At 44.0% G+C, this 18,214-nt stretch overlaps 1 protein-coding gene across 1 annotated transcript in view; it reads left to right on the top strand.

Moving 5' to 3' along the window:
• atp1a2a (ATPase Na+/K+ transporting subunit alpha 2a) overlaps positions 1-18,214 on the top strand; it is a gene marked incomplete at both ends in the record, with an annotated part of 118,193 nt that overhangs the window by 13,781 nt on the left and 86,198 nt on the right. Inside the window, 4 exons of the mRNA XM_080725670.1 lie at positions 3,354-3,467; positions 4,057-4,191; positions 5,859-5,976; positions 13,440-13,708. Coding sequence (XP_080581796.1) covers positions 3,354-3,467; positions 4,057-4,191; positions 5,859-5,976; positions 13,440-13,708 — 636 coding nt within the window. The remainder of the gene's footprint in view (positions 1-3,353; positions 3,468-4,056; positions 4,192-5,858; positions 5,977-13,439; positions 13,709-18,214) is intronic.

Raw genomic sequence — 18,214 nt, 5'->3', positions numbered from 1 at the left:
GCTTAATAAAAAATACAAAAAAAGAAAAGAGCTGAGAGTTTAATCTGTGGTGCCGTTACGAGAGACAAGGCCTGGAGGGCCTGCGTGGACAATGAAACGGATGGCCTGGGAGTCTGTGACACTGTGTGACAGCACTCCAAGTGATGGGCCAAAGATACAGTAGTCTGTGACAGCACTCCAAGTGATGGGCCAAAGATACTGGGAGTCTGTGACAGCACTCCAAGTGATGGGCCAAAGATACTGGGAGTCTGTGACAGCACTCCAAGTGATGGGCCAAAGATACTGGGAGTCTGTGACAGCACTCCAAGTGATGGGCCAAAGATACTGGGAGTCTGTGACAGCACTCCAAGTGATGGGCCAAAGATACTGGGAGTCTGTGACAGCACTCCAAGTGATGGGCCAAAGATACTGGGAGTCTGTGACAGCACTCCAAGTGATGGGCCAAAGATACTGGGAGTCTGTGACAGCACTCCAAGTGATGGGCCAAAGATACTGGGAGTCTGTGACAGCACTCCAAGTGATGGGCCAAAGATACTGGGAGTCTGTGACAGCACTCCAAGTGATGGGCCAAAGATAGTCTGTGACAGCACTCCAAGTGATGGGCCAAAGATACGGCTGCACTTTCTGCTTCAGAAGTGCCTTGCCCGAGGGCAGGTGTTGGACATAAAAGATGAAACAAGCACTCGCACCGCTGCTTCCCGAAGAGAAAGTGTCTCGAACGGAATTGTGCTTTACTCTCCTTATTTGTATATCTTTAGAAAATCTATGAAGGTTTCAAAGCACTAAAACAAAACAAAAACCTCTGTCTTTACGAACAAAGTATTTACACACATATATATATATATATATATATATATATATATATATATATATTTCAGGGGAGCGTTCTTTAGGTTAAATTATACTTTATTGAGAAGAATGGCAGCGGGAAAGCAGCAACAGCATAACGTATAAACAGCAGCAGGACATAGAAGGCAGCAGGAGCGGCAAAGGCATGACATGTATAACTGTGATTCTATACTAAAGCAGGCCGCAGGCGGCATACTAGCAGCCTAGGAAATAGGAACAGGCATCTATATAGTAACCTAAGCAGGAGCATAACTTATATATATATAATTATATATATATTATTTATATATTATATATTATATATATATTATTTTCAATCAACAACCATGGATTTTTACTTTGAAGATGCACTCTCCCCCGTTCTCTTTCTTCGACAACAACCATGTATATTTGAGGCGACAGCAAGTGAATGAGTTTACAAGTGAAAAATGTTTTTCGCTAAAAGTTTCTAGCAGGGTTTTGAGGGCTGATGAAAATAGTCACTTCGGGCGAAGTGGAATGAAACCCACCCAGAATTAGAGTTGGCTGCTCTCACGGCTGGTTGCACAGGAAAAGCGTGAAACCTTGAAGTTGTTCTACAAACTCACAGTCAGTGGACATAAAGAGTCTCTCAGTCACTGCACAGATCAGACGCTCGCTGCTCGGTTTATCTATGTTTCATAACTGTATATACTTGGGAGACATCTGTTAACCTTGAAGAACACCCCGATACAGTCGACACAGCAAAAACATGTGAACTCTGCCTGGTGCTGTATGTCGTGTTCCTCTTGGAATCGGCAATCGTTCCTCCCAAGGTTTTCTCCCTTTAAACTTTTCCTTTGTATCCCACTACTGAGGGTTTCTTTTGCTGGTTTAAAACAGGGTTGCTAATCCTTCCGCTGCTCTCAAAACCTGCTTACGTGAGTTTTAAAACTGAATCAATGCTGACATCGATCTTGAGCCGAACCCATGCCAGACATTTTTTGGGGGTCCGATGTTAGGGGCGGCCGTTGAATGGGTATAGAGGCTGTCTGTGAATCAGAGGGTTGGCAGTTTGAAACCCCCACCCAGACCACCCGGTTTATGTGTCCCTGTGCAAGACACTTAACCTCTAACTGCTGTATTAACAGTGCCCACTGTGTAAAGGCCAGTGGTGGACAGTAATAAAGTATATTTACTCATTGTTTGAATATCTGTACATGAGTTTATATTTTATTTATTTGAAACATGTGACTTTCAGTCCAAGATGAATATTGAACACTACATTTCTGGGTAAGAAAAAAAAACATAAATTAAGCACTTTAAGCTGTATTTGAAAAAGTAAAAAAATAGCAGATCTACAAAAAACGTTCACCTATACTGTATAATGAGAAGACAGGTTGAGGAGGGATCGAAAATTGGCACACATCAGCTGCATTGCCGAGATAAAAATGTCGTCAAAAAAGTGAAATGACGGCCAATAATAATCGGCTCTAGATCAGTGCTAATTTTGACAGCAAATTTTGATTTAATTAATTTAGTCTTTTGAATACATTTGTATTTGTATGAGTTCTAGTCATATTTCAGGTTTTAGTTTTAGTCGACTAAATTCCATACAATTTTAGTCAACTAAATATACAGTTGATTTTGTCGACAATAATGTATTTTGGCAGGCCTTGATGCCGTCGTAATGGCTATTTTCACAACGCACGTGAAGTGAACCTCCTCCATTGAGAGGTCCATAAAGAGACTTCGTTTACTCAAAAAATGACATTTTGATCCCAAGGCTGGCATGTTTACAGTACAAACTGCACTCGACTGGGCACGGCCATGACACTTTTCTGGGCCCACACTGTCATGTGACTAGATGACGTAAACGTTGAAGTCAAGTGATAATCCATCTGCGCAAAAACAACCCCGCCCGGCCCTTCAAAATAATAGCGGCGGCCTACGGAGGAAACGGCGCGGCACCAAGGCACCAAGAATCCCTTCAAAGTAAGAGGCATTAGAAGTGTTAAACCAGGGGTTTTCAAAGTGGGTGACGGGGCACCCTGGGGTGTCGTGATGCCAGTCCAGGGGTGCCGCGAGATGATTTGATAATATTTGGAATTCATCAATATCACTACATCAATATCACTTCACTATGTTAGTAAAACAGACCTGATTTGCACTGTATTTGATGAGTTCTTTTTCTATCTACGACAACTCGCTTCACCAAAAATAGCAGATCTACAAGCTCACAACGCGTCACGTTGTGATGCGTTGTGAGCTTGTAGATCGGCTATTTTTGGTGAACCTTCCCCGAGGAATAGGCATAGGGTTCAAGTGGTTATACGTAAAGTATAACGTCATTTTCAGTCAGTTCTGATGGAAATGGATATTTCTCCAATATGATGTTGAATGAAGATTCTAAAAATGAACAGTGTAACTCAGGGGTGCCGTGGATGAAAAAGGTTATTTACAGGGGTGCCATTGAGTCAAAAAAAGTTTGAAAACCCTTGTATCAAACCATTGACTGATGGACACCCCCCATGTCTCCCATGCAGCTGTACCTGGGCGTGGTGCTGTCTGCGGTGGTGATCATCACAGGCTGCTTCTCCTACTACCAGGAGGCCAAGAGCTCCCGCATCATGGACTCCTTCAAGAACATGGTGCCGCAGGTGAGTCCAGCGGTGGTGCAATGGGGCGAGAGAGAGAGAGAGAGAGAGAGAGAGAGAGAGAGAGAGAGAGCGCGCAAAAGAGCTTTTCTAATCGATGGCCCCGTTGCGTCCCTCAAGTAGAGCTTTATACACTCTCACTTTGGATGGGAAAAAAGCTGTTTAGCTTGCACAGCGGGCGGGAGAATAAATGTTTGAGTGAACCGCGGGACCGTGAGTGTGTTTGCATTAAAACTCCACGCTCTCCCCTCCCTGTCTTATCCCATTTAGCTCTTCGATTGCCTAATTCTTTAATCTATTTGGGCCCTCTCTCTCTCTCTCTCTCTCTCTCTGGTTTCTTTCCTGTCTCTCTCACTACCTGTCTTTCCTCTCTCCTCTGTGCTTCATTCCCTCTCATCTTCTATCCTCCCCTCCGGCTCTTTGCTTCTGTCTGTCTCTGTCTCTCACTCTCTCTCTCCTCCTCTGTTCTGCTCCATCTGCTCAAATCCCTCTTTTCTCCCCCGTGCCTGCCCTCCTCGATCCCCCCCCCCCTCTATCTCTCTGACTTCCTCTTTACCCCTCCTCGCGTCTCTTCCTCTTCCTCTGTTGGCAGCAAGCGCTGGTTATCCGGGACGGGGAGAAGATGCAGATCAATGCTGAGCTGGTGGTTCAGGGAGACCTGGTGGAGATCAAAGGGGGGGACCGCATCCCCGCTGACCTGCGAGTGGTCTCTGCTGCTGGCTGCAAGGTAGGGGGGGAGGGGGGAGGGGGGGCTCCTCGGGATGCTCTCACATGAGAGTCTCAGATGGATTGGATCAGACTTTCTTAGCACTTTTTCCTTCTTTTTTCGTGTGTGTGTGTGTGTGTGTGTGTGTGTGTGTGTGTGTGTGTGTGTGTGTGTGTGTGTGTGTGTGTGTGTGTGTGTGTGAGAGAGAGAGAATACACACACTATACATCTATCTATAAATGCGAGAAGTCTCTGCGTGTCTGTCTGTCTGTCTGTCTGTCTGTGTGTCTGTAATCCGCGTATCTCGAGAACCGTTCGTCCCACCGGCTTCAGATTCGGCACGCGCGTTCCCCGCCGCGGTACGGAGTGCAGTGCCGGGTCTCGACCCGACCCGACGCGCGGTTTTCCCGAACCGGCGCGAAACGTTCGGAATCTCCTTATTTGATTGTTGGTTTATTTGGTTGATTGTTGAAATCAGGCTGTTCCGGAGGAAATCGGCGAAAGCTCTGACTCATTGTGACATCACTTCATAAAAGGCTCTGACATCACGTACGCCACATGAGTCAACAAAAAATCTCTGTGAGTGTGTATGTATGTATGTAATCCGCGTATCTCGAGAACCGTTCGTCCCACGGGCACGCGCGTTCTCCATATATGGGCATAAAATGAATGCCCCCATATATGGGCATAAAATGGATTGCAGACAGACAGATACAGATATCTCCATATATGGACATAAATGGACAGAGGCAAACAGATGGTCAAAGATCTCCATATATGGGCATAAAATGGACGCAGACAGACAGATACAGATATCTCCATATATGGGCATAAATGGACACAGGCAAACAGATGTTCAAAACGGGTCCTATGACAACAGGTATAATGAGGTTTGCATTAAAGGGGGAACCGGCACTGTGTCTGCAACACAGTTGGAGGCACAGACAGATACTCCATATATGGGCATAAAATGGACGCAGATAGACAGATATCTCCATATATGGGCATAAAATGGACCCAGAACTATAACTGCAGTGATCTCCATATATGGACATAAAATGGACAGCGACATACAGACAGACAGATACAGATAACTCCATATATGGGCATAAATGGACACAGGCAGACAACTAGTGACGTCATAGTACTGACTGGCCACAGACTGGCCTGGACACGGAACACCATATATGGGCATGAAAGAGAGCCAGACAGACAGAGATAGGAGATCTCCATATAATGTGTGGGCTTGAAAGGGACACAGACAGACAGACGGATACAACGGGTATTGCACAACTTGACGTCAATGGTGACTATCCTGCCCAACGGGCATCGGTCTATATATATATATACAGTACACACACACACAGTATATACAATATTTCCTTCAGATCTTCCTCATTTTCAGAGTCCAGCCGTCTCTCTCTCTCTCTCTCTCTCTCTCTCTCTCTCTCTCTCTCTCTCTCTCTCTCTCTCTCTGTAAATCAAACTAAATCTCTCTCTCTCTTTCTATCTCTTTCTCTCTGTAAATCAAAGTAAACCTCTCTTTCTCATGCATTTTCTCTCTGTAAATCAAACTAAATCTCTCTCTCTCTCTCTCTCTCCCTCCCCCCCCCCCCCCCCCCCTCTCTCTCTCTCTCTCTCTCTCCCTCCCTCCCCCTCCCTCTCCCCCCCTCTCTCATGATGTACAGGTGGACAACTCCTCTCTGACAGGGGAGTCGGAGCCTCAGACTCGTTCGCCGGATTTCACCCACGACAACCCTCTGGAGACCAGGAACATCTGCTTCTTCTCCACCAACTGTGTCGAGGGTCAGTAGGCCACATCTGGCCAGGGGGAACTTCTCTGTCCCCTGCTGTCGCTGTGTTGTCCATCTGTGTGTCACTTAATGCTGTCGCCTCTGACCTTCAAACCACCTGTGCGTGGCTGTCATGTCCACTTACTCATCTGCGTATCTATCTGGCGCTTTCCACACCGAAGGCGCCTCGCTAGACTGCACGGCACACCCCATAGCCTGGAGGGTTGATTGCTCTGCGATTGGCAGTGGTGTAAAGTGACTAAGTACATGTTCTTAAGTACTGTACTTACAGTAAGTACACTTTGTAGTTATTTGTACTTTACTTACGTATTTCCAATTTCCAATAGCCTACTTTTACTTCTACTACCACTACATCTTGGATCCAAATATCGTGCTACTTTTGCTCCACTACATTTATTTGAAAGCTTTAGTCACTAGTTACTTTGTAGATTTTGATCATTATAGCCGATCTACAAGCTCACAATGTTTTTGTGCTTTTACTCAAGTCAATTTAGAACTCCAGACTTTTACTTGTAACAGAGTATTTCTACATTGCAGTATTGATACTTTTACTGAAGTAAAACATTTGAGTACTTTTTCCACCACTGGCGAATGGCTAGTTGTTCATCGTTAGCTCAACCGGCTGACCAACGCTGTAAAGAAAAACTCACAGCAAGCTAAATAGGTTAATAGGGCTAACCTGTGGACCAGCTGATTACGATTAATACTTTTATGTATATTTTAAAAGCTATAAATGTAGTGAGAATTGCAGATCGTCAAGCTCACAAGTCACAACGCGTCACAGCGGGTATTTTTCCCTATTTTTGTACGTCATCATTATACAACAAAGTATAATACAGGTTTAAGATGTTAATCATACAATCAAAAAATCTATGAGAACTTGTTTGTTTTGATTTGTCGAAAACCTGCTTCTCGATGTTTCGATTAATGATCAAGATTAAAGCTATACTGTGTAAGATGCCCAACTAGTGGTCATTAGCCCTATAGCAAACCGCGGTTGCGTCCGCGTCTTTCGGCCGTTTTTCGTACCTTCAGACCCCCGCGTCTGCCTCCACCTCGCTGAGATCTATCTTTTGAGGGGTCCCTTGTTCCTGTGCGTTCAGTAATTCCAGAGATACGGACTCCTTCACCCTGCCTGGTAGGCGAAATTACCTAGAGAAGGGATGGTACAAACGGGCGACAACAAATATGGCTGCCATAGCGACCCCACTTCAAGATGCGCTGTGATTGGCCGGCAGTTGTATAACCCTCGCTGTGATTGGCCGGTAGTGTGATGACGCAATTTTGGCGCGAGATCCGGTCCCCGGCAAGGATCGCAGTTTACATATATAGAGAAGGCTTTACAGGCTGAAATTCACGGAGTGGGTGTTCTAAAACTTTAGCGATTTAACAGTTAGGACAATTTTAAGATTTGTTTTATAAAAAAAGTTACATGGTACAACTTTAAGTCAGTTAGTATTTGCGGTTAATTGCTAAAGTTTTTTTGGTGAATTTGGGTATTCAGGCAACACTATAGTCACAACATACACGTTTGCTTGTATAAAAGAGGTGGTGGAATTCCTTCTCGTAAAAGCAAAGATTTTCACCAGTTTCAAGGAAGGAGTGATAATAAGGGTAAAGAATAGATAAAGAAACGACAAACAAGGAAAACAAAGTCAGAAAACAAGCAGGCGCATCAATGTCAAATAACGCAATGTCAGTAAGATAAACATACAGTATGCAACAAAACAGATATAAATAGCAGCACATATAGAATCACATTAATACAATAAGATAAGGCAGACATATTTGTTGTTTAAGTAGAGACACATTTTGTTGTTGTCCGGGGGGAACCAATTATGTCCAAAACAATTTGTTTTGTGTTTATCATTTTAAAATGATTTAAAATTGTGAAAATGGCAGATCTACAAGCACACAGGGGCCTTTTCCACCAAAAGAACCTTGGTTCCAGAACTAGTGCCGGTTCAACTTTCTTGGAACCTTGGTTCGCTCTTGCGAACCAGCTTGCATTTCCACCAGATTGAACCATGATTGAACCAGAGGAACCAAGGATTTTGTGGTTCCCGTTCGGAACCAACTTTTACGGTTCGGAACCAACTCCGGTTCTCGGGGGAAAAGCACACCTCTGGTTCATCCCATAGGCGGGAGAAAGAACCAGAACCGGTTATTTGCCGGTGGAAAAGGCCCCACAACGAAAGGCGTTGTGTGCTTAAACACTTGTGCAAGCACCAAGCAGAGACACATTTGCAGCAGATATACAGTAGTTGCACAGTGTCTTGTGCAGGTGTGAGAGATGTCTCATAGCAGGTATCAAACATCTGAAGTGTACAGATAAGTGCAGTGTTCACCTTGGCCTGTTACAGTTTGTAGACTAATGGATTTTATGGCCACACAGAGTGATACAGAACGGTACACATTTATTTTTACCAGACATGTCAATAATCAGATTTCACCCTCAGTTGAATTTCAGGTGTAGTTGCAAGCAACCCTAGTTTTAGTCAATAAGCAGAACCAGCGGCTGGTGGAAAGGAACATGTACATGTACTCACGTTCTGTTCTTCAGTACATATTTGAAGATATTTTACTTTACCGGATTATTTCACCTTTTCAATACTTTAACTTTTACTCCAATACATCTTACTCCCCCACTACAATTATTTGAAAACTAGTTAGTTGTTACTTTGTAGATTTAGATTATTATATATAAATAAAAAAACATACATTAACCACTTCAGCACTATAGTGTATGCTTAAGCTATTTGAAAATAGCTGATCTACAAGCTCACAACGGGATGCAAAGTGACACGTTAAGAAGTGCTACGAATGGAAATATCCCTTTCATACATTCTATATCTGGGGTCTTCAACAGGGGGTCCGGGACCCCTAGGGGGTCCTCAGAGTTACTGCAGGGGGTCCTCCAAATCTCTGTGTGATAGAAACTTTCCCTCCTTTTTTATATTAACCACTTGAACCCTATAGCATCCAAATTCTGAGAACTTTAGCCAAAAATAGCAGTACAGAGTAAGTAAGTACAGAGTGAAAGGTCTAGTTTATTACGTTTTGACGGTTGAAGTGGTTAAATATCTGAAACACCAATTACATGAATCCAGAATACACTGATAATTGTGCTGTCAAACAATCAAACTATATGTAATCTATGAAAAGGTTGTGGGGGTCCCTGCTTCCATCTCTCTCTCCACTAAGTGGTCCTTGGCCTGAACACGTTGAAGACCCCTGCTCTATATGGTATATATTTCTATCTCATAGTTAAGCGGAACGTGTTGTGAGCTTGTAGATTGGCTATTTCCAGCGAATCGATTCAGTTCAGGGGGGATTCACCTCCTGGGGGACACCAATCAACGAAGTATATCAGGTTTTTTTAAGTGGGTTTTAAAGTGACTCTGATCCTTTCTTCAGTGGCTGCAATCAACCTCCGCTGTGCTGCACATTCTTCCACCTCTCCACCAACCTGTTCTCTCAACAGCAGGCCCAGCCATTTAATTCTCTATCCATCACCACCCCTCATCTGTCCATCAGCCTGGGCCTCATTTTTTAACGATTCGCCTTTTCGACACGCATATATATATATTTATGTAATTCCCTGTGGCTCATAATCTCCACAGGGGCATAGAGCGTGGGGGTCAGCTGCAGAAAAAAAATAATAAAATAAAAATCACAGAGCCTTCTGATCTGCAGTCTAGCTGTACTGTATATTAAATGTGATATTTTAGTCATTTGGTGCTCTTCACCCAGAGCTAACATATAATTAGTCCCTCTGTGGGCACCGTCAGGGGTGTCACACCAAATTCTGGGCCCCGGGTACAATGATTCACTGTGGGGCCCCTGTGATTTAACTATTGAAAAATAGCAGATATACAAGCTCACAGCGCGGCACCGAGTGCCGCGCTGCGAGCTTGTAGATCTGCTATTTTTGAAAAATCATGAAAATCTTTGAATAGTTCAAATCCTTCTAAGGTTTTTTGAAAAATCTATGTTTCGATGTCAGTGGAGCTCAAACCTTTTGATGTGAAGGACCCCCAAAATGATATGTATTTGGCCACGGACCCCCATCTCAAAATATTTAGTTCTCGGTGCCGCGCTGTGAGCTTGTATATCTGCTATTTTTCAATAGCTAAAGTATAAAATAATTAAGGCCCCTCCACCACCTTGGGCCCTAGTAACTCAGTCCCACTTTCCTACCCCCTTGTGACGCCCCTGGGCACCGTTCCTCTGCACATTTCAACAGATGGTTCAGAGCAAGGTTAGCGGTGACTGTTCGACAAATTAACCGGCGAGTACTGAATGATCCCAGGACCTTTTTGTCAATAATGTGTACACGCAGGGGCGTCACACCAAATCCTGGGCCCTGGGTACAAGGATTCACTGTGGGCCCCCCATGAATGTTAACTATTGAAAAATAGCAGATATACAAGCTCACAGCGCGGCACCGAGTGCCGCGCTGCGAGCTTGTAGATCTGCTATTTTTGAAAAATCGTGAAAATGTGTGCCAAGAGAAACCTATGTTTCCATGTCAGTGATGCTCAAACTTTTTCATGTGAAGGACCCCCAAAATGATATGAATTTGGCCACGGACGGACCCCCATCTCAAAATATTTAGTTCCAGGGACCACCCCGGAAGCAACATTTGAGTTACAAATGTTCGCTTAAAAAATACATATTGAAAGATTTTCACACATTTTCACGACTTTTCAAAAATAGCAGATCTACAAGCTCGCAGCGCGGCACTCGGTGCCGCGCTGTGAGCTTGTATATCTGCTATTTTTCAATAGCTAAAGTTATTAGGGCCCCTCCACCTTGGGCCCCGGTAACTCAGTCCCACTTTCCTACCCCTTGTGACGCCCCTGTGTACACGCGTTTCACGGGGAAAGGTCATCCCGAAAATATTCAAAGGCCCCGGCAGCGGCGGCACGCGGAGCCCCTTTGAAGTGGAGCCATCATTAGAGTCGATGAAGATGATGTTTAGTGCTTTATAATACACCGAGGTGAGGAGGAACGCCGCTTCTCAATAGAGGGTATGCACGTCCACTGGGACCCGCCCCCCTAATCTAGACTGAGTGGCAAAACATTGAGCAGCATGGAGCATTGGAGTTCGGAAGTGCTAGTTGCAAATCACTCAACGGCCCTGCAAACCACCTGTTTCTAATTTGCACATAATGCAGGAGGCAGTAGGATGTTGTGTTGTTGAAAACGAGTGCTTCCAAACTCTGACACTTGGAAAAATAAAAGCCTACACAGAATGTCTTGACAGAAAATAGCTCATAACATATATGGTGGATTTTTATGAAACTAAAACTTTGCAGATAGAAAGAGGATAATTCAAGCTTTCAGTACAGCCGCAATGTTGGTGAGTTAACTTTGTTTAATACAATCAGATAGGACTTTTCTGTTTGGATGTATGGGTTGTCAATGGCAGAAATGAGTTTTTTGCCACTCAGTAGGCGTGTCCCCACATAAGTTCCAGCAACAGTGATGTCACGCGCATACCCTCTATTGGACCCTTAAACAGGTCTGTAACTCTGAGAGTGTACAGATGGTACAAATGGAACAATGTGCACACTCTCAGGGTTAAAGTGATCGTGCAGGACTTTACTGTTGTTAGATTGGGGTGCCAGATATTACTGTAGCAGTGTGCACCACACTATAGGGGGCAGCAGTGGCTCAGGGGTAGAGAAACTGTCATTAGAACACAGAGGGTTCCCGAAAGGTTCCCAGTTCGATCCCGGGCTCCCCCAGAGTTAGTGTCGAAGAGTCCTTGAGCAAGACTCTGTCTGAACCCCTTGTTGCTCCCGGTGAGCATGTTGGTGCCTCGCATGGTTTCCTCCACCATTGGTGTATGAATGAATGGGTGAATGTAATGCACAATCTCTGCAAAATCTCTGGATAAAGGCGCTATAAAAATGCACCATTTGCCATCTATAGGGCATACAGTAGCAGTGGTGGCCATTTTGTGGTTCCACCGATCCAGAGCCCATACATTTTTCCCTTAGAGATTTCCAAAAATATTTATATCAATTTATTTTAAGCCTAGAATCAAGGTTCCTGCTATATCATGACCTTAAAGCATATGATTCTGTGAATATTATTTTCTTTTTCTTTGAATATTTAATGATATGATATACGATATTTAATGAATACCCTTTGTTTTGTGTTGTTGTTGTTTTTTTGTGATCGGTGGAACCACACATCTCCGCTCCTAACTCAAGCCTGGTAGACTTTTGCCGCATGTCACTCCCATGCAAACTCTTTCTCCTCGTTTCTTTCACTGTGGTGTACTAATAGAGGTAAAAAAAAAAGCCCTGAAAATATCTAAAAATAAATAAAACAATCACATGTGTGAAGTAATTAAGCGGTGCCTTTGATGAGCTTTGTGTCGGCCAGTGTGTTGTAATCAGTTGCTAATTAGTTGCAGGTGTTCGTGCATGCATAAACATTACTAGACAATTCATGGGTTGCATTTGTAGTCCTACACCAGCCATTTTGAGGACCAACACAGGTGTTTTGATTCATGTAGAACATTGGTTCTATGCCAATCAGACACATTGAACACCTGTGTTGGTCCTCAATATGGCCGGTTTAGGAGGACTACAAATGCAACCCATGAATAGAAGCGGCTAGCACCGATATAAAGAAATGGGGGCTGTGGTCTCAAGCCTAACGAAAACAATTGAGAATCACCAGCGGTGGAAAAAGTACTAACATTTTTGACTGAAGTAAAAGTATCAATACTGCAATGTAGAAACACTCTGTTACAAGTAAAAGTCAGTTAATCAAAATTTACTCGAGTAAAAGTACAAAAGTATTGGTATCAAAAGTACTCATTATGCAGAATGTCCCGTTTCACAATGTATAAAATGTATACAAATATCTTGAAAATTCAAATAATTGTTGCGGAGCATTTGTCTCTGAGATGTGGTGGAGTAGAAGTAAAAGTATAGAAAAATGGAAATGCGCGGGTAAAGTAAACTTTACACCTGGGGTCCGGACCCCTAGGGGGTCCTCAGAGTTACTCCAGGGGGTCCTCCAAAACTGAGTGATAGAACCTTTGTTCCCCTTTTTTATATTAACCACTTGAACTCTAGTGTCCATATTCGGAGAACTTTTGCCAAAAATAGCCGATCTACAAGCTCACAACGCCTCGCGCTTGTAGATCGTCTATTTTCGGCAAAGAGGTTTGGTGTAGAGGGGAAAAAGAGCAGACTAAGTACAGAATGAAAGGTCAAGTAATGGTTCAAGTGGTTAAATATCTGAAAACACAAATTGACATGAATCCAAAATACACATTGTGCTGTCAAACGATGAAACTATATGGAATCTATGAGAAGGTTGTGGGTGTCCCTGCTTCATCTCTCTCTCAACTAAGGGGTCCTTGGCCTGAAAACATTGAAGACCCCTGCTTTACACCAGAAAGAAAACATGTTCTGGTTCCCACCACAGGCACGGCCTACGGCATTGTGATCTGCACGGGCGACCGCACGGTGATGGGCCGCATCGCCACGCTGGCCTCGGGCCTGGAGGTGGGCCAGACGCCCATCAACATGGAGATCGAGCACTTCATCGCCATCATCACCGGCGTGGCCGTCTTCCTGGGCGTCAGCTTCTTCATCCTGGCACTCATCCTGGGCTACGGCTGGCTGGAGGCCGTCATCTTCCTCATCGGCATCATCGTGGCCAACGTGCCCGAGGGCCTGCTGGCCACCGTCACGGTGAGCGACCGCATGCTGTCTGTGTATGGAGCAGTTTAAAGAAAAAGAGTGTGTGTGGTTGGGGTCTGTGTGAGAGAGGCGGGCAAAGATGCATGGGGAATGAAACACTCCCCTGAGGGGGCAAAACATGTCCCTATTACCTCTGCCAAGGAGGTCATCTTTTCACACCAGTCTTGTCTGTCTGTCTGTCTGTCTGTTTGTTTGTTTGCAGCCAGGTTATCTTGAGCAGTGTTATGGGTTTGCACAAAACTTAAAAAAAAGTTTGGTCCTGAGATTCCTGAGTCCTGGCCCAAGTAGGTTTGGGATCCGGGAACTGGAGGAACCGGATCCAACTTTGAGGAACCAGGAATCGGTTCCATCACTTTTGGAACCATTTCTGGAACAGTTTTTTATCACACTGTCAGATCTAGTTATGTGGACTTCACGTCTGATTATGTACTATCTAATCTATACCAGTGGATCTCAAACCTTTTCATTTCAAGGACCACTGTAAGGGCTCTTTCCGACTGGGCACGATAACGATAAAAGAAATATCGTTTTAAATTGATTGATGTGAACGCCGACATATCGTTATCGCGTCCGGTGGGAATGACCCTTAACTCTCAGAGTGTACAAATGGAACCAAATGGACCCGTAGGTTTCATATACTGTAGGAATCGTTAAAGGGAACCGTTAAGGAATCGGACCGTTGAGAAGGAATCGTTTAGGAACCGGGATGGTTAAAATCCTACAGGATCCCAACGCCAAGCCCAAGGACAAACTGTCTGTTCATTAACATGGGGCGTGTTCTGTCACACAAATGCATATGACCTCTGAACAGATCAACATTACAGCACAATATGTTTTTATTTAATATATTACTGTAAGGTTTATAACGTGGCCCCTGGAAGAACTGATTAACTTCTAACGCTGATTGGCCAGAGGGGGGTGTGGCAGTGGGCGTGGCCTGTCACAAAAATGCATAACCTTTGAACAGATTAAGGTAACAGCATAATATATTTTTATACAAAGGTTTATAACGAGGCCCAGGAAGGACTGATTAATTGGCCTCACACCATTTCATTATCACCCTCCAGTGTGTATGGCTCCCTCATTATCAGCGGTGGAAAGTAACTTAGTACATTTAGTTGTATTTTTACTTTACTGGGGTATTTCCAATTTTCTATTATTTTACTTCTACTCCACTACATCTCAGAGGCAAAATTGTACTTTTGCTCCATTGCTATTATTTGACCACAATAGTTACTAGTTTCTTTTTGATTTACTGTAGATTTAAACTTAAACTTTGGCTATTTGAAAATAGCTGATCTATCACGATGCGTATCTGCAATTTTCTAAAGACTTTAATACAGTTTATACATTTTAAAACATGTAAAATGGGTCATTCTACAAAATGACTACTTTTAGTTTTCGTCCTTTATATATGATTCCATTTACCTTTGTACTCTTACTCAGGTACATTTTGGGATACTGGGATACAGGACTTTTACTTGTAACAGAATATATTTCTACAGTACATTGTGCAATTGATACTTTTAGGAGTACTTCTTCCATCACAGCTCATTATGTAGACCTAAAGCCTGAGATATACTTGTGCCTGGGTGACGAGAATAGGCGATCTACAATCTCAAAACGTACCGCAGTGTGGCGCATCTGCCATTCCTATTTTCATGTAGATCTGCATTATTAGCAGTAGTACTCTCATTTTTTGATATTTGTACTTTATTTGAGTGGTTCCAATGTCCCATACTTTTACTTCTACTCCACTACATCTCGGATCCAAATATTGTACTTTTACTCCACCACAATTATTTGAAACATTTAGTTACTAGTTACTTTGCAGATATAAATTATAATATTATAAAACATACATGAACCACTTTAGCCCTATTTTATACCTAGGCTGTTTGAAAATAGCCCATATACAATTCTGCACTTTGTACCTTTACTTTTGGTACTAAGTATATTTTTAATTTTGGACTTTTATGTGTAAGGGTGCCCTCACACCAAAATACCTATGAGAGTGGAATCCGTGTTCCGCCAATGCATTTCAATGAGAAGGGAGCGTTTTTTGCAGAAATCCTCTGCTGGCATGAAACCGCTTCACTCTCATTGAAAGGCATTGGCGGAACGTGGATTCCACTTTCATAGGTATTTTGGTGAGAGGGCACCCTAAGGGTGCACACACACCAGATTCCCCATTTCGCCAATGCGTTTCAATGAGAATTAAGCAGTTTCATGCTAGTAGAGGATTTCTGCAAAAAAACGCTACATTCTCATTGAAACGCATTGGCGGAATGGGGATTCCACTCTCATAGGCACTTTGGCGTGTGCGCAACCTAAGGGTGCCCTCACACCAAAATACCTATGAGAGTGGAATCTGCGTTCCGCCAATGCATTTCAATGAGAGTGAAGCGGAATCATGCCAGCAGAGGATTTCTGCAAAAAACGCTCCCTTATCATTGAAATGCATTGGCGGAACGCGGATTCGACTCTCATAGGTACTTTGGTGTGAGGGCACCCTAAAGCCGGTTTTCCATACCACTTTTTAGCCCGACACTACACGACACGGCACGACACCGCACCGCACCGCATTTTTTATGTAGGTTTTCCACTACAGTACCCCCCCCTCCTCTCCTCCTCCCCTCTCCCCCTCCTCCCCTCCGCTCCCGAAATATATCGACGCCCCTTTCAACATACGGATACTCGTTCTCAGTCTGTAAACACAACGGAGATGCTAACTTGCGCTAATTATTTTTAGAGATGTGGTGGACTCTTAACAACTATAGCGACAACTAACGTTGGGATGTTCATGGTCAAATTATAACTTTACTGGCCAAACTCCCCAAAAGAAGTAAGCTAATGTAGAGGCTATGCTAGTGCAGCAACAGGACAGTACATGTCATGTAGGCTACTGTAGATTCGTTCAACACATGCAGTTACAAATACAAACAGGAGACATCTCACTGAGATCTATATAAAATAACGGATTGCCGACGCATTTGCCGTTGATAATTGCGACTCGCAACGATAGCCTATGTCCACTGTTTGTGTTGATTAATGTTCTTGGTGCTTCGTGGTATCTCAACTGCAGGGCTGGGGAACACAATTCTGCCTAATCGTCCTCTTTATAAACAGATATACAAAACAAATAGGCTTTGCTTTTATATTTGATTTGCAGCCGTGACTGCATACTAAAATCTGTCTCAAGTTGTTGTGTTGAAAGACACAGCTCACTGAGCTCAGCCGTGAGACTCTGTCTCTGACCAATCAGTATCAGCAGCGTGTATACGTCACTGATTTGGCCTCACTTAGCCCAGGCCGGGTCCACTCGAGAGTGGAGCTGTTTAAGTACCCCGTTAAGTACCACTTTCACTTTTACCCAGTTCCTTGTAGTGGAAAACCTGACACAAGTGGGCGGTGTGGTGTGGAGTGGTGTGTAGTTGGGCCTGTGGAAAACCGGCATATGAGTATTTCTACAGTATTGATACTTTTACCTAAGTAAAACATTTTGAGTACTTTTTCCACCACTGATTGTTAGTGTGCGACACTGGCATGCAAAGTATAAATCCCCAAGCATCATCAATCATCTTGGACAAAGGGAGGCATGGGCACCAGGATCACTGCAACACCCGATAGACAAACTGGCACCCCGGGCACAGGTCTGTCTCTACTGGGCACATTTTCCAGTTCTTTTCTGTGAGAGATGATTTACTGTAACATGTATGGCCTTCTAGTTTGAGGGCGCTAAACCGCCACACGCAGTGCCAATACCTGTTGTCTCTGAGCTCCACACAGGCGGGCAGGGACGGTCAGAGAATGTTAGAGAGGCAGGGGCTGGAATTTCCAAAAGGGCCTTTTGGTGGAAGTAGCGAAAATAGCATACCTCGAAGCTCACAACGCGTCGCGCTGCGATGCGTTGTGAGCTTGGAGGTCGGCTATTTTCGGTGTGTGAAACCGCACTGAACTAAGCATAACCAAGTCAATATTGGAGTTAACGGCATGGATTTCTACACAGAGAGGGCAATTCTTTCAACATAAGATGCTGCATTTTTTGACAAGGCAATTCGACGAGGCAATTCTCTTGAATGCTGCCTTCAGGTATGGCATGGAAAGGGGGCGTTTGCATTTCTTTCACCATAGTAAAAATTGCATGTTTGGTCTGGAAAGGGCAGTTTTTACAGACAGATAAAAGGGCAGGGGCTCAAGCCCCCTTTGATGTCTATGTATGCAGGTGCATGCAGGCAGGCGCCGCTAACAAAATCTCCCATCAACGCTGAAATTCCCAGGCTGTCGCCGTAGATGTGACGTTCCTGGCGTGGTTAGGTCGGCCAATCCTTCACTCACAGCGCGCGAGTTTGACTAAATACAGCCATATCTAAACAGCAATAAACGTCCCTCTTCCATTTTATCTGGAGGACCATGTATATTGGACAGGGTGTACAGCACAGACCCTTAATAAAATGATAACATCAAATGCGATAAAGGCCAATGTTCTTGTGGCGG

The sequence above is a fragment of the Nannobrachium achirus genome (genome assembly GCF_963921795.1).
Source record: "Nannobrachium achirus genome assembly, chromosome: 5".
Lineage (NCBI taxonomy): Eukaryota > Metazoa > Chordata > Actinopteri > Myctophiformes > Myctophidae > Nannobrachium > Nannobrachium achirus.
This window is presented reverse-complemented; position numbering and strand designations above follow the sequence as displayed.